This window comes from Triticum urartu, chromosome 7 (genome assembly GCF_003073215.2).
Source record: "Triticum urartu cultivar G1812 chromosome 7, Tu2.1, whole genome shotgun sequence".
Lineage (NCBI taxonomy): Eukaryota > Viridiplantae > Streptophyta > Magnoliopsida > Poales > Poaceae > Triticum > Triticum urartu.
Window position 1 is genome coordinate 540,376,605 of NC_053028.1, and position 23,252 is coordinate 540,399,856.

Below are 23,252 nucleotides of genomic sequence, written 5' to 3' on the forward strand. Positions count from 1 at the left end.
GAAACTACACTTCCTATATATAATTCTTCACCTCCGGACAATTCCGGAACTCCTCGTGACGTCCAGGATCTCATCCGGGACTCCGAACAACTTTCGGATTACTGCATACTCATATCCATACAACCCTAGCGTCACCGAACCTTAAGTGTGTAGACCCTACGGGTTCGGGAGACAAGCAGACATGACCGAGACGATTCTCTAGTCAATAACCAACATCGGGATCTGGATACCCATGTTGGCTCCCGCATGCTCCTCGATGATCTCATCGGATGAACCACGATGTCGAGGACCTAATCAATCCCGTACTCAATTCCCTTTGTCAATCGGTACGTTACTTGCCCGAGACTCGATCGTCGGTATCCCAATACCTTGTTCAGTCTCGTTACCGGCAAGTCACTTTACTCGTACCGTAATGCATGATCCCGTGATCAACCACTTGATCACATTGAGCTCATTATGATGATGCATTACCGAGTGGGCCCAGAGATACCTCTCCATCATACGGAGTGACAAATCCCAGTCTCGATTCGTGCCAACCCAACAGACACTTTCGGAGATACCTGTAATGTACCTTTATAGTCACCCAGTTACGTTGTGACGTTTGGCACACCCAAGGCACTCCTACGGTATCCGGGAGTTGCACAATCTCATGGTCTAAGGAAATGATACTTGACATCCAGAAAAGCTACAGCAAACGAACTACATGATCTTTGTGCTATGCTTAGGTTTGGGTCTTGTCCATCACATCATTCTCCTAATGATGTGATCCCGTTATCAATGACATCCCCATGTCCATAGCCAGGAAACCATGACTATCTGTTGATCAACGATCTAGTCAACTAGAGGCTCACTAGGGACACATTGTGGTCTATGTATTCACACATGTATTACGATTTCCGGATAATACAATTATAGCATGAATAATAGACAATTATCATGAACAAGGAAATATAATTATGGCATATTTCCAACAATGCGTCCCTAGAAAGTCTGAGCTCCAAATATATGATGATACAAGAAATAGATCAAGACTAAAATGAGTCTCTGGCCTTTTATCCCTATTTCGAGAAGGTGGGATGAGGTTTTGGTAAAGTAGAAAAAAATATCATCATGATGTTGATGAGATGCTTCGCGCCTGTGTTCCTAACATGGTAGGGGAGGATTTTATTGCCTCACACTTTGAAAAAGAATGAAAATTTCCCTGTGAGGAGTGCACACAAGTTGGCGCTACAGGAAAAGATGAACTTAGATGCCAGCAAAAATAGTGAAGTCGGGAATGGATATAGGAAAAATATGGAACCTTGTGTGGAAGAGTGATGTTTCTCCCAAGGTTAAAGTGTTTCCCTCAATGGCATCTTCTAACAGTTTAGCGGTTCGGACGGCCATACTTTGTCATCCCCAGATTTCTTGCAATATTTGCACCATTTTGTGGTATAGCTGAAGAGAATGCCTTCAATTAGGGATGAAAATGGAGTGGAAACTTTCCGTTTTTCCGGAGGAAAAATGGAAACGGAGAGAAAATATGAAAACGGAAACAGAAATTTGCAAAACGGAAGTAGAAATGGAATTTTTTATGCGGAAACGGAAACAAAAACAAAACGGTGTTTTCCGGTGGGACATGCATGGAAATGGAACTTTCCATTTCCGTGAATATGGAATTTCTGTTTTTACTATAGACCTATACCTGCTTCATAGCCCAACCACCAAAGAGAACACAATGACACAATTAGTAGAATAGATCTAAGGCTCAACTTCTACTACCACACATGTACTCAGCTTGACCCTATACGCAATTGTCCGGTACTACTACAATACTATGCTAAGTTGCTAACATAATGATATTATTTTGTAGCCATGTTGACAACTCATTAAATTTGTTTGTTTTGTGTGTATTTCTCTATGATTCAAGGGGTTTTTAAGTTCCGATCAATGCCTATTTCTGTTTCCGTATCCGCTTTGTATTCGCTCCATGTCCGTTTCCGGTAGTATCTGTTTCCGTATTCATTTCCGGGGTTTCTGTATTCGTTTCCGCTTCTGCAAAAAAATATGAAAACAAATATGATAGCACTCAGTTCCGTCCGTTTCCGCTCTATTTTCATCCCTACCTTCAATGATCTTTTGCTAGTTGTTCTAAGGCACGGGGCTTTGTCTCGCAGTTCGCTAAATTTGGAATTTGCCTATGGGGGGTTTTCTGAAATGAGAGGGAAAGGATTGGCTACTCCTCCTGCTTGATAAGGTGGATGTGGAGGTTCATACTCAACTACTCCTTTTATTCTAGCGAGCTTCACACTTAAGAAATAACATGATCTTGGAGGATGGGAAAGCTTATATCTCGATGTCGGTTAATTTTTTAGACAACTCGTGGACAAGTTTCAAAGGCTTATAATATTATCTAGTATGTTAAAGGTAAACATGCTATGCATCAAACTAGTCACTCTTCACCTATCTAGACCATTTCAAATTGGGAGGCATTGTAGGTTCTGTCAAGATTAATGTTGATGTTAGTCTTGTAGAGGACGCAATTACCGCTACTAGGGTTGTGGTACAAGATCATGATCGATTGGTGCTCCTTTCATCTTGGGAATTTCTTTTGCCTGTTCAAGCATTGAGGAAGCTAAACTCCAAGCATGCATCATGGGACTTTACATGTCGGTTACGCTAAACAAGCCTACAATGGTGGAAACTGACGGTCTTTTGTGAAAAAATATATTTGTGTGATGATGTTCTTCACAGGTCGCCTCGTGGATTTAAAATAGAACCTTGAGGTTCTTGAGCTAGTCTCTCAGTGCTCCATTGGGAAGATAAGCAGGGGGAAACAAAGTGGCTCACGAGATAGCTAAATTTTATCTTCATAATAGGGCAAAAGGGTTGTTAGCGGGTGATGTCCCGTCCTACATGTCAATTTTTCTAATAAACAAGTGTAACACATTGTATTAATTAATATATGATGGGGAGTATGTTTTGGCTTTCTGGTCCATTTGCTCCTGCATGAACAGTAAATTCAAAAAAATAGTAAAAAAATTTGACTTTTTTGTAGATGTTTGTGTTAGTATCGCAAGTATGCTTGACAATTTTCATACGAATGGAGTAGCAGTGTTTCGTTGGCGAAAGAAAATCAAATTTGGGTGTAACATTTGGGTTTCAATTTTTTTTGCGCATGCCAAAATGCTTTACCCTTTGACCTAAAAATTTGCAAGTAGCATTTGGATGTGACTATGAACACATCAATTTTTTGTGGGAATTTTTTTACATTTCAAAAATCATTTTTTGCACGCAGGAGCACATGCACCTGGGAGCTGCATTGGATTTCCGATATATGGTGTGGTTTTCAAAAAGATCTAAAGTGAAATAATGGGTATAAAATAACACTATACATGTACTTTGTGATAAATCTAGGAAAACTATTCACCTAAACCGGGATATTTCCAGTTTAATAATCAAATTCACAAGCTTGACTGCGTCTTTACTACATAACATGTAGTACTAGTATGAGTTATCTTCAAGCATTCAGTACAACATGTGATGATTTATGCCTCTAAAGTATGTAGTGTTACTATTCATCACCCAGGATGCGGAATAAGTTATTCTTCACCCGAGGTAATCTTACGATCATTTCATAATGAAATTACGTTTCGAATTCAAATAGTTACATTCCTATTGATTCACTACGTAAAATTTGATATAAGAAAATAAAAATATAGGTCATAAGACAAGAAAATTTGCAGTTTATGTGTATTTTAGACTATGTTTTTACGTTTGTAATTTTACATAACATAAAATATTTTTTACGCCGATTATATATTTTCTTACGATCCCTTTTTGCGTCGGAAATAAGACAAAACTTACGGAACGTAAATTACGGTGCATTGATGGTAAAATAGAGGGGGGTGAAGAATAACTATTCCTCATCCAGGGTGACGAATAGCGCGACCCCTAAAGTATGTGATTATATAGCAAAAATGCTTTTACAACATCACCTCATTGTACATATCCCTATCCTTATGTTTGTCTTTGCTCTAAAGTAACTATCTTGAAGAAATGGTGTAAACTATTATTGTATTGATTTCTACGGCTTGACACCATTTGGTTGTGCACATCCCTATCATTTTGCTTATCTTTGGTGTAAAGTGCATGTCTTTGGAAAATAGACTAACAGTTAAATTGTCATCTGGCTGAACTATAACATTAAACTCCACTTTTCATCGTTTGATTATTATATGTATCCTTGTCCTCACGTCTATCTTTGGAATTGTCCATCGAAAAAAGAAGTAAATGTCATTTTGTTGTAATATTAAGTTGATATGCGGTGGAGTTGTGGATAACAAACGAGCAAACATGATTTTTTTTTCAAAGATAGTGCATTGAAAGTTCATACCAGGCGAGATATTAACAGAAGGACTCTAAATCTCTAACAGGGGGAGAACATGCTCTCCTAGTGCCCCTGACGTGAACGATTGTTTGCTTCGGGAGGCTCAAATGAGTGAACGACGTCGTTCTCTCTGGGAGACTTTAGCCAGTGAACGACACCCCACATCCTCTTCCCCACACACCGCTAGAGGATTGCCATGATGCACCATGTTGTGGAGAGAGAATATGTCATGTTGCAGTAGAGAAACTTGCCATGTGTTATGATTTGCTATGTTGTGGCAGAGAAAATTGACATGATATACAACAGAGGGTTTCCCACACGTTTAGGATTTACCATGCTACATCAAATATTTTTGCCTCATGATCATGGTTTGCCATGTTGTAGCAGAGAATTGCCATGTCATAGAATAGAAAACTGCTTGCCATGTTGGTATAAAAAGTATGCCACGTTGTAGCAAAAAGATTTGCCATGATACAAAGTAGGAAGTTACAACGCATGTCCAGGATTTGCCATGGTACAACATAAAAGAATGCCATGGTACACAAAGAAGTTGCCACACATTTTTTTTGTAGTTGTCATCCTAGACAGAGAGGACTTTGCAGATGCATGTCTTGTTTTCTCTTGGGGGTGGATGGAGGGAACGTTTGCGTCGTTTTCTCTAGGAGGTTCAAACGAGCGAACAACACGCATACGGGGAATTGCCACGTGTCATCGCGTTGACATTCACGCATGGGATTGGGCGCACCATAGAGCATTCGTTCAGAATTCCAGGAGCACGCTCGCTCTGCCACATTTGAGTAACAGAAACATAATATATGTTCGTAAATACACTTTTGACCGATGTTTTTTATATGCATATGCTAGTTAAAACATGTAATAAGATTATATATGCAATTTTCATGAGAAGTATAAGATATATTTAACCTAAATAGAAAATATTGTTTCTATTTAATAATGAAAGTTACCAAGTTTTAGTTTAATAAGATTATGCTTCTATGTTTTCTGGAAGAACAGACTACTAATGATTTATAGCAATCAATGATGTAAGCCTCTAAAGCATTTTTTTTACTAGATTTTACTTTTGCGACAGCATCTCTATCCTTACTTTTGTCTTCAATCCAAAGTAACTGCCCTAAAAAATCTCTAGTAACTGCCAAAGTATAGTAGTATTAAATTCTACTACTCACCATGTCATTATACACACACACATGCCTATCTATTTTGTCTATGTTTGGTCCAAAATAATAGTCTACCATTACATTTTACTCCACTTGGCTCCTCAAGCTGACCGGGCGGACAACAATGCTTGGTCATAAAAATATGACCCAGTCGGGTAAGAGTGTGTGCACCGGTGGATCCGAAGGACGCACTCCCTCACGGCAGCGAAGACTGACACACGGCTGCTCCGCCGCAAAAATGACAAAGCGTCCCGCCTCGCCAAGGCGAAGGCGGCCCAACTGGCCAAGGAGCATGACCGCACGGTCCAGAGGATGTCCGATGACAAATCTGCTCGTTCTCCGACTTGGGCCTCATTGACGGCTCCAGCTCCGACGACAACGCCACTCCAGCTGCTGCTGAAGGACAATGGTCGGCGAGGAAATGATGATTTCCTCCGCCCTTCTCCGTCTATCTGTTTTATCTATTCTTTTTATGTTTGAGTAGCGTCCGACGATGAAAACTTATTCTTTTGGTTGTCCGATTACTGCAGCGATGTGAATTACGATTCGAATTATGTTTGTTTGTTCCTAGTTTGTTGATCTACATAGGTTTATTGACTATGTTGCATAAATTGCATAGATATAAATGTTTGAGTATGAGGGAGACGGCTACAGAGACAAGCAAAATGAGGGGTGATCGGTCACGGGTCATGATGAATGTGCCGAGCGCGTATGCGAGTGTTTGAGGGGCTGGATTAGCTACTCGCGGTTGCAGATGCTCTGATCCTCACGTCTATCTTTAGAAGTCGGAAGAAAAAGTAACTGTCATCTGACAGTAGTGTTTAAGCTGGCCTAGGATGGAGTACAAACAAATCAAACATCGAAAGTTCATCCCAGATGAGGGCATCTCGCACCCCGTTGGGCACCGAAATTCCAAACCCAGCCCCTCACTCCACTTGGCTCCTCAAGCTGACCAGACGGACAGTCCGGACAATGCTTGGTCATAAAAACATGACCTAGTCGGGTAAGAGTGTGCGCGCCGGTGGATCCGGAGGACGTACTCCCTCACGACAGCGAAGACTGACACATGGCTGCTCCGCCGCAAAAATGACAAAGCGTCTCGCCTCGCCAAGGCGAAGGCGACCCAACTGGCCAAGGAGCAGGACCGCGCAGTCCAGAGGATGTCGGTTAACAAATCTCCTCCTCCGACTCGGGCCTCATTGACGGCTCCAGCTCTAACGACAACGCCACTCCAGCTGCTGAAGGATGAGGGTTGGCGAGGAAATGATGATTTCCTCCTCCCTTCTCCGTCTCTCTGTTTTATCTATTCCTTTTTACGTTTGAGTATTGTCTGACGATGAAAACTTATTCTTTTGGTTGTCCGATTACTGCAGCGATGTGAATTACGATTCGAATTATGTTTGTTTGTTCCTTGTTTGTTGATCTACATAGGTTTATTGTCTACGTTGCATAAATTGCATAGATATAAATGTTTGAGTATGAGGGAGACGGCTACAGAGACAAACAAAATGAGGCATGACCGGTCACGGGTCATGATGAATGTGCCGAACGCATACGCGGGTGTTTGAGGGGCTGGATTAGCTACTCGCGGTTGTAGATGCTCTGATCCTCACGTCTATATTTAGAAGTCGGAAGAAAAAGTAACTGACATCTGACAGCATAGTTTTTAAGCTGGCTTAGGATGGAGTACAAACAAATCAAACATCGAAAGTTCATCCCAGATGAGGGCATCTCGCACCCCGTTGGGCACCGAAATTCCAAACCCAGCCCCTCACTCCACTGATCCACCGGGCGGTGCGCATTGGCCAACCCGACTCGAGTCAGCTCGTCCGTCCCACCGTCAGCAGGCACGCACGCACCAACCGGAGGGCTGCACGGCTTCCCCCGTAGATTTTTGCGCTTAATTCCGCGCGACCTCCTCCGGCCTCCTCGTCTCGTGACCCGCCCCTGCCGCCCCTGGAGAGAGGGAGGAGAGAGGAGAGGAGAGGGGAGCGAGCGAGCGGTAGTCTCACCACCACCAGCACCACCCCCACCCCACCCCACCCCACCCCCCACGACACGCCACAACACCAACACCAACCGTCGCCGGCCACATTTAATCCCGCACCACCACCGCCGCCGCGCGCCCCGGCGACTGATCCCCACGGACGCAGCGCGATCCCGCCGGACGCCAGGCCGGACGAGGAGGAGGAGGGGGCGGACAGGTGGACACGCAGATTGAGAAGGGGGACGGGGCGGGCATCGCGATGATGGAGACCAAGCCGCCGTCGCCGGGGAGCGGGGGCGGATCGGCGCCGGGGGTGCACCACCACAGGCGGTGGGCGGCGCCGCTGCTGGCGTCCGTGCTGCTCTCATCGCTCCTCATCTCGGCCTCCCTCTTCTTCTCCTCGTCGCGGGCGCTGCTCCTCTCCTTCTCCCCGCTCCCCTCCGCGGCCCCCGGGGAGCCGCTCTTCGTCGAGGCCAAGCTGCGGCAGCAGCAGCAGGAGGCGCGCGCCCGCCCGCACCGCGCCGTGCCCAGGATCGCCTACCTCGTGTCCGGCTCCGCCGGGGACGGGGTCGCGCTGCGCCGGACGCTCAGGGCGCTCTACCACCCGGCCAACCGCTACGTCCTGCACCTCGACCTCGAGGCGCCCGCCGCCGAGCGCGCCGAGCTGGCCGCCGCCGTGCGCGCAGACCCCGTCTACTCCCGCTTCCGCAACGTCAAGGTCGTCACGCGCGCCAACCTCGTCACCTACCGGGGCCCGACCATGGTGGCCAACACGCTGCACGCCGCCGCCATCCTCCTGCGCGACGGCGGCGACTGGGACTGGTTCATCAACCTCTCCGCCTCCGACTACCCCCTCGTCTCGCAGGACGGTAAGCGCAGGCAGATGCGATCTGCAGCCCCACCTCAATTCCGCGATTGGATCGCACCAACGCGCCACCTCCGATCCGAATTTCGCGGTTCCACGGCCGATCTCTGCTCGCCCTCGCGCCGATTCCGGCGAGATCGAATCCATGCCGCGGTCACTGGAGGCCACTATAGGACTCCAATTTTCAAACTGGACGCCGGTGGTTATGTCGAACTGTCGGGGAAAAAGACGCGATTTTTATACGCTTATTAATTGAAGTGCCTTGTCTAGGTTAATTTATGCACAGTTGCTTCCACTGCTTTGGGGATTTTGTTGGATTTGATCGCCTCTGTCCGTTCTAGGTGGTATATGGGGGAGTAAGCCACATATTTGGGCGTTTCTTTCTTTATATGGATGCTTCTGCTGGTCTCTCCTCCTCAACCCAATCTTGCCCCACCTTTCCTGTGTCGATCTACTCCTGTATTGGATTGTTCTGGATTGTTCTACTTGTTCATGGGAATAAAGTGGGTCGTTCCAAATTCGGTATCTGCCCTGTGCTCATCTTCCTTTCTGCAGTGGTGCCAGCTTAGATGCTATGCCTACCACCCCACTTGGATTTAATTATTAGGATTTGTCTTTAATTTATTAGGATTTGTCTTTGAGGAAGCAGATAGTAGGACTTTATATAGGATTAACATAGCACAGCTCCCTGTTTATCTGACTTCTCTTGCATTATTTGCAGATCTGTTGTATGTGCTCTCTGGCCTGCCAAGGGAGCTTAACTTCATCGAGCATACCAGTGACATCGGATGGAAGGAGTAAGCATCGAATTTTGCTCAAAGTGCTGTTATTTGTTCACATACAAGTTGGGCGCTGGCTAAATGTCTCTGTGCAGGTATCAGAGGGCAAAGCCCGTGATCGTCGACCCAGGCCTATATAGCCTGCAGAAGTCCGATGTTTTCTGGATCACAGAGAAAAGAAGTGTGCCGACCGCATTCAAGCTCTTCACTGGTAAATGCCTCCTCCTTAGTGGCTAACGCAATGTGTGAGCTATATTGTTTGTGTTATTCGTTTTTCTGCACTTGCGCCATCTCGTGTATTTTTCTCATTTTAGTTGCTAAACCATGCATTTACATTCTTGTGTCATTTACATTTAATTATTATTTCTTAGTGAAATTATGTTCGACTCCCTCCGTCCAAAATAAGTGTCGCTGAATTTGGGACGGAGGGAGTACTATTACTCAGACCTCATCCTATTGCTGCTTACTGAATATGCTTGAGAGGCTTGCATAAGGAACACTTCTGTTTTACATCTTTGTGTTAAAGGCTTACTCTTTTTGGTAAGCACGAGCCATGATATCAGCTCTTATATGATAGTGTTCTCATGTTTTACTAGTTCAGTGGTTAAAACATTTAGTGCCCACTTGAAACCTAGTTTTACTAGTGTAATGTTCCATCATTTAATGCTAATTATCACTAGTACCTAGTAGTATTTCTGGAAACTTGCATTAATAAATACGAGTATATTCTTGTCACTTCCTATATCACCAGAATCTCTCATTATTGAGTGTCAAGAAATGATTAGTAATTGCTCCCTCCGTCCCATAGTGTAAGACTAGCCACAATGGGGAGTAACTTAGACTAGTAACATGCATATGTTACTAGTCTATGTTACTACCTCTATAGTCGGGAGTAACATATGTATGGTGTCATGCAACACTTCATTTATTAGGTTATAAACTCATCTTGCCTTGATATGTGTGATGTTACTCATACTACTAGTAACTAGCTATGTTACCACATGTCTCTCTTTCTTCATTAATTGTTTGCCACATCATCTATTTTATCTAGATATGTGTGATGTTACCACCTATGTTACTCCCACTGTGGGTAGTCTAAGACGTTTTTTGACACTACTAGTGAGTGTCAAAAAACGTCTTACATTATGGGACGGAGGGATTAGTTTGGAAGCAGATGGTACATCATAGTGTGCGCACTTTATTCCCTACATCCAGAAAGTGGTAATATCCTTAGAAGATATCACTTGAGGTGGCGCTGATAGCTTTCATTGTAGTTCTTCAAGTGTGCCGCACAATGCTGTTATGTAGTTCCCCAGGCATAAAAAGTCTGCTTTTAAGGGTACTACATTTAGAATATCTAGGCCGGTGTTATGTTTTTGCTCCGCTGATGTCTTTAGAGGGACTTTCCCCTCTATAGAGACAGAGTAACTTTGGACCAAAGATGGCACAAGTAATAGCTATCTTGATTCCTTTTAAGTAAGCACCATCATGAACCAATTGATCATTCTAGAACATTATTTTTTGTTTAGTAACCTGATTCAATGGGAATTCTATTTCTACAAGTTGAGTTTATCTAAACATTTATATCATGCATCAAAACTATATACTGCGCTTGGTGTTGATTGATAGCACTGCAATCATCAATTGTTGTGAACCTAGAGTCACAACAGAATAACTACGTGCTCAAGAAAGCCACGTGCCATGGCTGAGGAGATTAGCTGATTAGATACATATGAAATGAGAGAATATGTTGGTTCTTCTTTGCTTGAATCATTATCAAATGCATGCCATCCATACTGTGAATGTTTGGCCTTTGGGCTTAAGGCCTTTCCCAACACAATACAATTCCTGACAGATATGCTGATCCAATACTCTTCCGTAAAATAGCTCTTTCTCTGTTTGGACTCCCTGCTGCTAGTCCTGGTCATTGGTCAGACTCTTCCCCCTCTCACCCCCTGCCGTGGCTGTGTTAGAATGGCACTCTCAGTCCTCGTCTCCCTACCTTTGCCTCCATCACCTTGGACAGTTATCATCCTGCATTGGCAATAACATATTCCCATTGCACAACTGATGTTGCTATTGTGGCATGGCAATCCCCATTTCGCAAGTCATTGCTTAAAAAGTGACTAAAATTGTGTTTGCCCATACCATGATACGCTCTCAGTAAGTCTTACCACTGTTATTAAATTACCTTGTACATGATAATTAGGCATCAGCTTTACATACTGCTCTTTATTTATGTAATCGTCCTTGCATTTTAGTTTGTAGTACCTCTGGTAGATCAGACTACAGCTAATTGAAGCATCCCTGTATCGCACCACTACTAGTTAGTTCTTGCGCAATTCTGTTGTATTACATGTGGTATTCATAATTCTTTATTTTTCCCTCCACTTTGTACTTGTGGAATGTTAATACATGTTTTGCTCCATTTATCATATTTCAGGCTCTGCATGGATGATGCTTACTCATCGGTTTATTGAATACTGCATATGGGGATGGGACAATCTTCCAAGGACAGTCCTGATGTATTATGCCAATTTTCTCTCTTCTCCGGAGGGTTACTTCCACACAGTCATCTGCAATGTCCCAGAGTTCCGCAACACCACAGTCAACCATGACCTGCATTTCATTTCCTGGGATAACCCACCAAAGCAGCATCCTCATTACCTCACCCTCAATGACTTTGACGGTATGCTTAGCAGCAATGCTCCCTTTGCAAGGAAGTTTGGAAGAGAAGACCCTGTCCTAGACAAGATTGATCAGGAAATACTGGGCCGTCAACCCGATGGATTCGTGCCCGGTGGATGGTTGGATCTGTTGAATACAACAGTGAAAGGGAAACAGTTCAGCGTCGAGCGTGTACAAGATCTCCGCCCGGGGCCTGGTGCGGACAGGATAAAGAAACTCGTCACAGGCCTGCTCACCGAGGAAGGCTTCGATGACAAGCATTGCGTATAAAAACTTGATGGTTCGAGGGTAGGTTCCTTTTGTCAAAATCTGAGCGGTTGAGCCACTAGCTAGTCATTCTACTAGCTGAAGAAACGGCACACAGTGTCGACAGTCCGCACGGATGGAGTGATCTGATAGGTGTTCCTTATAGACAACCACTTCTGAGTTGAGTTACCGTACAGCAGGATTCCACGACCGCCGTAGCAGGCAGAGATTATACACCACTAATAGCTCATTAGGTTATGTTAGAAGAATATATCATATTAATAATATTGGAATTTTCCGGTCTCTCAGCGCTGCGGGCTGTTGTCCAAGGTGGTCCATTCTTCTTGTAGAAACCGTTTGGGCTCGATCTACCTTAGGAAGGAGCCTACAAGTGCATGAGATTTCGTTGTATTAATTGTGGATTCCTCCAGGCAAACTGCTACGTTTTGGTTGCGTACATGTATTCTTTGATTATTTTTCTTTCTCCCACGGCTGAGTATACAAAATTATCTTATGCACTGTTTCTTCTTATTCTTTCTTTGGTAAAGATGCATACTCCAAAATATTTGTCGTGATTTTAGTTCAAATGTGATATGTGCTGTTGACAACTGGAATATCTGATGTTTGCATTGCTGTATCTGTTGACAACTGGAATATCTGATGTTTGCATTGCTGTATGAAACACCTCCTGGGTGTGAATTAACAGACCTTATGTGTGCAGGAATGCATCGTCAGTTTCACACCTTTTATTCGCTGACGATTCTCTGATTCTCATGAGGGCAGATATGTTAAATGCTACTTCCTTACAGCGAGTGTTGGAGACTTATTCTGTCAACTTATTGTGTCAACTTGGGACAGTTTGTAAGTGTTGGTAAATCAAGCATATTTTTTAGTCCAAATACTCTGATGCAAACTAGAGATGAGATGTGCCAGGAATTAAACATTATCAACCAAGCTCTCTCAGATAAGTATCTTGGATTACCTGCAATGGTGGGAACAGATAGAAGCTATAGCTTCGAATACTTTTGTGAAAAAAAATCAAGAAGCTTCTGAAGAGGTGGATGGAAAAGCAACTGTCAACGGGAGGGAAATAAATTTTGTTAAAGGCAGTGGCTCAATCCATTCATGTGTTCGCTATGTCAGTTTTTTGTATACCTAAGGGAGTTTGCAAGGATATCACAAATGTAATTGCTCAGTATTGGTGGGGAGATGATGAAGAAAACCAAAAAAAATGCACTGGTTCTCGTGGTGGAAACTATATATTCTGAAGTGTGATGGTGGCATGGGTTTCCCCGATCTTCACACTTTTAACTTGGCCTTCTTGCGAAACAGTGTTGGAGATTGATCACAAGGCCGGAGTCCATTTGTGCTCGCATCTTGAAGGCAAAATACTACCCAAATACGGACCTACTACACGTTGGACCAAAGAATGGGTCTTTGTTCACATGGCAGAGTTTGGTGGCGGGTTTGACTATGTTTAAAAGAGGGTACATTTGGCGAACTGGTTCGGGGGAAAATGTAAGTATATGGAATGATCTATGGATACCCTCAAGCCCGGACAGAAGGGTGATAACACCTCGCCGACAGATTCTGATTTCGAGGGTGGTAGAGGTCATTGATCTACTCACCGCTCAATGGGATGAACAATTGATACGAGACATCTTTTACCCCGTCGACGTAAATAGAATTTTGCAAATACCACTAAATTTCCAACCTTTTGATGATTTCATTGCGTGGCATCTTACAAGGAATGGAATATTTTCGATTTGGAAGATGTTCTGGGAGTTACAAGTGCCACGGAAAATACAATTTTTTTGTTGGCGTGCCTTGCGTGGAATTGTACCGCTAAACTCCATTCTTGCTAATAGGCACATCCCTGTTGACGGGGCATGTCCGGTGTGCCATAGGGATCTTGAAGACATGCGGCATATGCTATTCCAGTGTGAGTTGGCGAGAAGCATGTGGGCGGACTAGGGCCGACTGATTGCATTGAACATGCAGTACAAGTAGACTGATCAGGGTCAGCCATATTAGAATTCCTCCTGTTGTAACCTGACCAACCATTGTCGATCATACCAAGTATAACTGACAAAGAGATAATCACGGCCGGTTGTTAGTATCTCTGGTGGCTTCGTCGACGTCACACCCACCATGATTCTTGTCCTCCTTACTTCAGGTGGCATACCTCAATTCTAGCAATAGTGGGAAACTACATGAAATTTCTATCAAAGAAGAGGGAACCGGTGGAATACAAGTGAAAGAAACCAGAGGCAAGATTTATAAAGCTAAATGTGGGTGCTTCATTCCATGGAGATGAAGGATAGGGTTCTACTGCAGGTATATTAAGAGATGAAAAGGGAAGATTTATTGCAGGTTTATGCAGATTCATTCCCTTCGCAGCTGACGTTGTCACGATCGAAGCAATGGCAATGCGAGATGGTTTAAATTTGGCGAACTCCTTGGGTTTTAACAGGGTAGAAGCATAGTCGGATTCTTTGAGCGTCATCAACTGTTGCTGAGGACAAGACCAGTCACTAGTAGAAAAATGACTCTTAGTATCGGTTCGTAAGGACCTTTAGTACCGGTTCCGGAACCGGCACTAAAGGGTGGGGACTAAAGGTCCCCCCCTTTAGTCCCGGTTCAACACAAACCGGGGCCAAAGGCCCACCACGTGGCATGAGGCGCGTCGTGGTCTGGGGACCTTTAGTCCCGTTTTTTTTAATTTTTTTAAATAAAGCAAAAACAGCCCGCTACTGGGCCGACATGACCTGCATACGACTAGAAACCCAACCTCTAGTTGGGCCAGGATGCAGGCCCGTACGACCCAGTAGGCCCCACAGAGCAGAAGACTTGCAATAGGCCCACAAAGGCCTGCTTAGAGAGGAGCTCGACACGGTAGTCGAGGCGGGGCTTATAAACCGGTGCGAGCTCCTCTCAACTAGCAAGGTGGGACTAAACATTGTGCACCGCGGGTGGCAGCGCACCACCTTTAGTACCGGTTGGTGGCTCCAACTGGTACTAAAGGGGGGGGGTCTTTAGTACCGGTTGGAGCCACCAACCCGTACTAAAGGCCACCACCTTTAGTACCGGTTGGTGGCTCCAACCGGTACTAAAGGAGGGGTCTTTAGTACCGGTTGGAGCCACCAACCCGTACTAAAGGCTACCACCTCTTTAGTACCGGTTCATGGCACGAACCGATACTAAAGGTTCGCCACGAACCGGTACTAATGAGCGCCGCCCGTCTAGCTATTGGAACCGGCATTATTGGTCACATTAGTGCCGACTCAAATACAAACCGGGACTAATGAGCTGAACATTTGACCATTTTTCTACTAGTGAGTGGTGGGATGCAGCAACGACTATCTTCGCTGAGTTCATAGATACAACTTCTATAGGAAATGTCATCTTTGAGTAAATTACATCTATAGTACCTGAACTTGAGTCTAGGGTTCACTTTCATCACTGTATTCCAAAAGTGTCAAATTACAGTCATTGAGGTCGCAGAAATGCGTCCCTCTACGGTCAGCCCTACCGTATCCAATGTATTTTGCTAACATGGCACATTTTGACCGGCCCTGCATCGTTGACTTGCTTACGTGCCAAGCGCATCTTTCTCACACAATCCTTTTTGCATCAGATCTAATGAAACTGAGCACCGCCCGCCCATCTATGCCGACACGCCTTAGAGCCCGCGGCGAGCAGCACATCGCCTCCGGGCACTCTTGTGTCAACGGCCTCAACTACCCACCGCCTTTCTCCTCGTCAGGCCGGAAGTCCCGCTCTGCTCGAGCTCCTCTCCTTCAACGCCCCGCTCTTTGTTGAGCAGTACGATGGCGCGCTGCACCCGTACGAGGTTGCCGCTATACACGGCGACCTTTGGTGCATTTCCAAGCTCAATGACAAGACGATGTCCTTCCTCACGGTGCAGCTATAGTCCTCGCCCACCCCATGGAGCTCGATGACGTTGCCCCGTAGCGGCAGAAAATAACATGCGTGGGCAGCCCGCGGTATGGAGTGCATGGTGTTTGGCGGGGAGATGCCGTACTTGAGCAAGCCGAAGTCCTCGCAGCTCTCCGTTCCAAGTCACCGCGGATCTGCAATCTCTGCACCATCAACCCATGTAACGACCCGGGCTGTGCTCACGGGTGTGTGCGTGAGTGGCCTGATGGGCTGGCCCATGGAGGCCTGTAATGATATCTACTTATAGGCTAGTGCGAGGAGGGGAAGACATCGATCTGTAACTGAATACTGTTTATCTCTAATCCCAAGCCTTCCTCCGTGCTTCTTCTTCCTCCCTAAGTCATTCCCCTCTGTCTCTACCTACCACATCCTGGCGTGACGCTGAAGGAAATATGCCCTAGAGGCAATAATAAAGTTATTATTTATTTCCTTATTTCATGATAAATGTTTATTATTCATGCTAGAATTGTGTATTAACCAGAAACATAATACATGTGTGAATACATAGACAAACATAGTGTCACTAGTATGCCTCTACTTGACTAGCTCGTTGATCAAAGATGGTTAAGTTTCCTAGCCATAGACATGAGTTGTTATTTGATCAACGAGGTCACATCATTAGGAGAATGCCATGATTGACTTGACCCATTTTGTTAGCTTAGCACTTGATCGTTTAAGTTTACTGCTATTGCTTTCTTCATGACTTATATATGTTCCTATGACTATGAGATTATGCAACTCCCGAATACCGGAGGAACACTTTGTGTGCTACCAAACGTCACAACGTAACTGGGTGATTATAAAGGTGCTCTACAGGTGTCTCCGATGGTGTTCGTGGAGTTGGCATAGATCAAGAATAGGATTTGTCACTCCGATTGTCGGAGAGGTATCTCTGGGCCCTCTCGGTAATGCACATCACTATAAGCCTTGCAAGCAATGTGACTAATGAGTTAGTTGCGGGATGTTGCATTACGAAACGAGTAAATAGACTTGCCGGTAACGAGATTGAGCTAGGTATTGGGATACCGACGATCGAATCTCGGGCAAGTAACATACCGATGACAAAGGGAACACCGTATATTGTTATGCGGTTTGACCGATAAATATCTTTGTAGAATATGTAGGAACCAATATGAGCATCCAGTTTCCACTATTGGTTATTGACCGGAGACATGTCTCGGTCATGTCTACATAGTTCTCGAACCCGTAGGGTCCGCACGCTTAAAGTTCTGTGACGATCGGTATTATGAGTTTATATGTTTTGATGTACCGAAGGTAGTTCAGAGTCTCGGATATGATCACGGACATGACGAGGAGTCTCGAAATGGTCGAGACATAAAGATTGATATATTGGAAGCCTACATTTGGACATCGGAAGAGTTCCGAGTGAAATGGGGATTTTACCGGAGTGCCGGAGGGGTTACCTGAACCCCCCGGGGGTTACCTGAACCCCCCGGGGGTTAATGGGCCTTGTTGGGCCCTAGTGGAGAGAGAGAGGGGCCGGCCAGGGCAGGCCGCGTGCCCCCTTTCCCTCTGGTCAGAATTGGACTAGGAGAGGGGGGGCACCCCCCTTTCCTTCTCCTCCCCCCTTCCTTTCCCCCTCCTAGTAGGAGTAGGAAAGAGGGGAATCCTACTCCTACTAGGAGGAGGATTCCTCCTCCTGGCGCGCCCTCTAGGGCCGGTCGGCCTCCCCCCTTGCTCCTTTATATACGGGGGCAGGGGGGCACCTCTAGACAGACAAGTTGATCATTGATCTCTCCCAGCCGTGTGCGGTGCCCCCCTCCACCATAATCCACCTCGGTCATACTGTAGCGGTGCTTAGGCGAAGCCCTGCAACGGTAGCTTCATCAGCATCGTCACCACACCGTCGTGCTGACGAAACTCTTCCCCGATCTCTACTGGATTGTGAGCTCGCGGGACGTCACCGAGCTGAACGTGTGCTGAACGCGGAGGTACCGTACATTCGGTACTGAGGATCGGTCGATCGTGAAGACGTACGACTACATCAACCGCGTTGTCATAACACTTCCGCTTAACGGTCTACGAGGGTACGTGGACGACACTCTCCCCTCTCGTTGCTATGCATCACCATGATCTTGCGTGTGCGTAGGATTTTTTTTGAAATTACTACGTTCCCTAGCAGTGGCATCCGAGCCAGGTTATTGCGTAGATGTTATATGCACGAGTAGGACACAAGTGAGTTGTGGGTGATACAAGTCATACTGCTTACCAGCATGTCATACTTTGGTTCGGCGGTATTGTTGGATGAAGTGGCCCGGACCGACATTACGCGTATGCTTACGCGAGACTGGTTCTACCGACGTGCTTTGCACACAGGTGGCTGGCGGGTGTCAGTTTCTCCAACTTTAGTTGAACCGAGTGTGGCTACGCCCGGTCCTTGAGAAGGTTAAAACAACACTAACTTGACGAACTATCGTTGTGGTTTTGATGCGTAGGTAAGAACGGTTCTTGTTCAGCCCGTAGCAACCACGTAAAACTTGCAACAAAAAAGTAGAGGACGTCTAACTTGTTTTTGCAGGGCATGTTGTGATGTGATATGGTCAAGACATGATGCTATATTTATTGTATGAGATGATCATATTTTGTAACAGAGTTATCGGCAACTGGCAGGAGCCATATGGTTGTCGCTTTATTGTATGCAATGCAATCGCCCTGTAATTGCTTTACTTTATCACTAAGCGGTAGCGATAGTCGTAGAAGCAATAGTTGGCGAGACGACAACGATGCTATGATGGAGATCAAGGTGTCGCGCCAGTGACGATGGTGATCATGACGGTGCTTTGGAGATGGAGATCAAAGGCACAAGATGATGATGGCCATATCATATCACTTATATTGATTGCATGTGATGTTTATCCTTTATGTATCTTATTCTGCTTTGTTTGACGGTAGCACTATAAGATGATCTCTCACTAAATTTCAAGGTAAAAGTGTTCTCCTTGAGTATACACCGTTGCCAAAGTTCGTCGTGCCAAGACACCACGTGATGATCGGGTGTTATAAGCTCAACGTTCATCTACAACGGGTGTAAGACAGTTTTACACACGCAGAATACTCGGGTTAAACTTGACGAGCCTAGCATATGCAGATATGACCTCGAAACACTGAGACCGAAAGGTCGAGCGTGAATCATATAGTAGATATGATCAACATAGTAATGTTCACCATTGAAAACTACTCCATTTCACGTGATGATCGGTTATGGTTTAGTTGATATGGATCACGTGATCACTTAGATGATTAGAGGGATGTCTATGTAAGTGAGAGTTCTTAAGTAATATGATTAATTGAACTTAAATTTATCATGAACTTAGTACCTGATAGTATTTTGCTTGTCTATGTTATTGTAGATAGATGGCCCGTGCTATTGTTCTGTTGAATTTTAATGCGTTCCTTGAGAAAGCAAAGTTGAAATATGATGGTAGCAATTACACGGACTGGGTCCATAACTTGAGGATTATCCTCATTGATGCACAGAAGAATTACGTCCTGGAAGCACCACTGGGTGCCAAACCCGCTGCAGGAGCAACGCCAGATGTTATGAACATCTGGCAGAGCAAAGCTGATGACTACTCAATAGTTCAGTGTGCCATGCTTTACGGCTTAGAACCGGGACTTCAACGACGTTTTGAACGTCATGGAGCATATGAGATGTTCCAGGAGTTGAAGTTAATATTTCAAGAAAATGCCCGGATAGAGAGATATGAAGTCTCCAATAAGTTCTGCAACTGCAAAATGGAGGAGAATAGTTCTGTCAGTGAACATATACTCAGAATGTCTGGGTACCATAATCACTTGACTCAACTGGGAGTTAATCTTCCGGTTGATAGTGTCATTGACAGAGTTCTTCAATCACTGCCACCAACCTACAAGAGCTTCGTGATGAACTATAATATGCAAGGGATGGATAAGACAATTCCCGAGCTCTTCGCAATGCTAAATGTTGCGGAGGTAGAAATCAAGAAAGAGCATCAAGTGTTGATGGTCAACAAGACCACCAGTTTCAAGAAAAAGGGTAAAGGGAAGAAGAAAGGGAACTTCAAGAAGAATGGCAAACAAGTTGCTGCTCAAGAAAACAAACCCAAGTCTGGACCTAAGCCTGAGACTGAGTGCTTCTACTGCAAAGGGACTGGTCACTGGAAGTGGAACTGCTCCAAGTATTTGGCGGATAAGAAGGATGGCAAGGTGAACAAAGGTATATGTGATATACATGTTATTGATGTGTACCTTACTAGAGCTCGCAGTAGCACCTGGGTATTTGATACTGGTTCTGTTGCTAATATTTGCAACTCAAAACAGGGACTACAGATTAAGCGAAGATTGGGTAAGGACGAGGTGACGACGCGTGTGGGAAATGGTTCCAAAGTCGATGTGATCGCCGTCGGCATGCTACCTCTACATGTACCTTCGAGATTAGTTTTAGACCTAAATAATTGTTATTTGGTGCCAGCGTTAAGCATGAACATTATATCTGGATCTTGTTTGATGCGAGACGGTTATTCATTTAAATCTGAGAATAATGGTTGTTCTATTTATACGAGTAATATCTTTTATGGTCATGCACCCTTGAAGAGAGGTTTATTTGTGTTGAATCTTGATAGTAGTGATAAACATATTCATAATGTTGAAGCCAAAAGATGTAGAGTTGATAATGATAGTGCAACTTATTTGTGGCACTGCCGCTTGGGTCATATTGGTGTAAAGTGCATGAAGAAACTCCATACTGATGGACTTCTGGAATCACTTGGTACTTGAGACCATGCCTCATGGGCAAGATTACTAAAATGCCATTCTTCGGAACAATGGATCGAGCAAACATATTTATTGGAAATCATACATACTGATGTATGTGGTCCAATGAATATTGAAGCTCACGGCGGGTATCGTTATTTTCTCACCTTCACAGATGATTTGAGAAGATATGGGTATATACTTAATGAAACATAAGTCTGAAACATTTGAAAAGTTCAAAGAATTTCAGAGTGAAGTGGAAAATCATCGTAACAATAAAATAAAGTTTCTATGATCTGATCGTGGAGGAGAATATTTGAGTTACGAGTTTGGTTTACATTTGAAACAATGCGGAATAGTTTCGCAACTCACTCCACCCGGAACACCACAGCGTAATGGTGTGTCCGAACGTCATAATTGTACTTTACTAGATATATGGTGCGATCTATGATGTCTCTTACTGATTTACCGCTATCGTTTTGGGGTTATGCTTTAGAGACAGCTGCATTCACGTTAAATAGGGCACCATCAAAATCCATTGAGACGATGCCTTATGAACTGTGGTTTGGCAAGAAACCAAAGTTGTCGTTTCTTAAAGTTTGGGGCTGTGATGCTTATGTGAAAAAGCTTCAACCTGATAAGCTCGAACCCAAATCGGAGAAATGTGTTTTCATAGGATACCCAAAGGAGACTGTTGGGTACACCTTCCATCACAGATCCGAAGGCAAGACATTTGTTGCTAAGAATGGACCCTTTCTAGAGAAGGAGTTTCTCTCAAAAGAAGTGAGTGGGAGGAAAGTAGAACTTGATGAGGTAACTGTACCTGCTCCCTTATTGGAGAGTAGTTCATCACAGAAACCGGTTCCTGTGACACCTACACCAATTAGTGAGGAAGATAATGATGATGATCATGAAACTTTAGATCAAGTTACTACTGAACCTCCTAGGTCAACCAGAGTAAGATCCGCACCAGAGTGGTATAGTAATCTGTTCTGGAGGTCATGTTACTTGACCATGACGAACCTACGAACTATGAGGAAGCGATGATGAGCCCAGATTCCGCAAAATGGCTTGAAGCCATGAAATCTGAGATGGGATACATGTATGAGAACAAAGTGTGGACTTTGGTTGACTTTCCTGATGATCGGCAAGCCATCGAGAATAAATGGATCTTCAAGAAGAAGACTGACGCTGACGGTAATGTTACTGTCTACAAAGCTCGACTTGTTGCAAAAGGTTTTCGACAAGTTCAAGGTGTTGACTACGATGGGACCTTCTCACCCGTAGCGATGCTTAAGTCCGTCCGAATCATGTTAGCAATTGCCGCATTTTATGATTATGAAATTTGGCAAATGGATGTAAAGACTGCATTCCTGAATGGGTTTCTGGAAGAAGAGTTGTATATGATGCAACCTGAAGGTTTTATCGATCCAAAGGGTACTAACAAAGTGTGCAAGCTCCAGCGATCCATTTATGGACTGGTGGAAGCCTCTCGGAGTTGGAATAAACATTTTGTTAGTGTGATCAAAGCATATGGTTTTATATAGACTTTTGGAGAAGCTTGTATTTACAAGAAAGTGAGTGGGAGCTCTGTAGCATTTGTAATATTATATGTCGATGACATATTGTTGATTGGAAATGATATAGAATTTCTAGATAGCATAAAAGGATACTTGAATAAGAGTTTTTCAATGAAAGACCTCGGTGAAGCTGCTTATATATTAGGCATCAAGATTTATAGAGATAGATCAAGACGCTTAATTGGACTTTCACAAAGCACATACCTTGATAAAGTTTTGAAGAAGTTCAAAATGGATCAAGCTAAGAAAGGGTTCTTGCCTGTGTTACAAGGTGTGAAGTTGAGTAAGACTCAATGCCCAACCACTGTAGAAGATAGAGAGAAAATGAAAAGTGTTCCCTATGCTTCAGCCATAGGCTCTATCATGTATGCAATGTTGTGTACCAGACCTGATGTGTGCCTTTGCTATTAGTTTAGTAGGGAGGTACCAAAGTAATCCAGGAGTGGATCATTGGACAACGGTCAAAAACATCCTGAAATACCTGAAAAGGACTAAGGATATGTTTCTCGTTTATGAAGGTGGCAAAGAGCTCGTCGTAAATGGTTACGTCGATGCAAGCTTTGACACTGATCCGGACGATTCTAAATTGCAAACCGGATACATGTTTATATTAGACGGTGGAGCTGTCAGTTGGAGCAGTTCTAAACAAAGCATCGTGGCGGGATCTACGTGTGAAGCTGAGTACATAGATGCTTCAGATGCAGCAAATGAAGGAGTCTGGATGAAGGAGTTCATATCCGATCTAGGTGTCATACCTAGTGCATCGGGTCCAATGAAAATCTTTTGTGACAATACTAGTGCAATTGCCTTGGCAATGGAATCCATATTTCACAAGAGAACCAAGCACA

The 23,252-nt window shown here is 44.4% G+C and overlaps 1 protein-coding gene across 1 annotated transcript; it reads left to right on the forward strand.

Annotated features, from left to right (window-relative positions):
• Positions 1-7,469: 7,469 nt before the first annotated feature.
• On the forward strand, positions 7,470-12,601 carry LOC125518263 (beta-glucuronosyltransferase GlcAT14A-like). Its single transcript, XM_048683163.1, has 4 exons — positions 7,470-8,403; positions 9,121-9,196; positions 9,274-9,389; positions 11,622-12,601. Exons 1-4 carry the CDS (start codon positions 7,794-7,796, stop codon positions 12,134-12,136), a joined length of 1,317 nt encoding a protein of 438 aa, XP_048539120.1. The 5' UTR covers positions 7,470-7,793; the 3' UTR covers positions 12,137-12,601.
• Positions 12,602-23,252: the final 10,651 nt, after the last annotated feature.

Bases quoted from the DNA above. Each gene is read 5' to 3' on its own strand.
- LOC125518263 (XM_048683163.1), top strand. From the start codon at position 7,794: ATGATGGAGACCAAGCCGCCGTCGCCGGGGAGCGGGGGCGGATCGGCG. The intron at 9,197-9,273 runs GTAAGCATCGAA...GTCTCTGTGCAG, and splicing joins AGTGACATCGGATGGAAGGA to GTATCAGAGGGCAAAGCCCG. The intron at 9,390-11,621 runs GTAAATGCCTCC...ATCATATTTCAG, and splicing joins CGCATTCAAGCTCTTCACTG to GCTCTGCATGGATGATGCTT.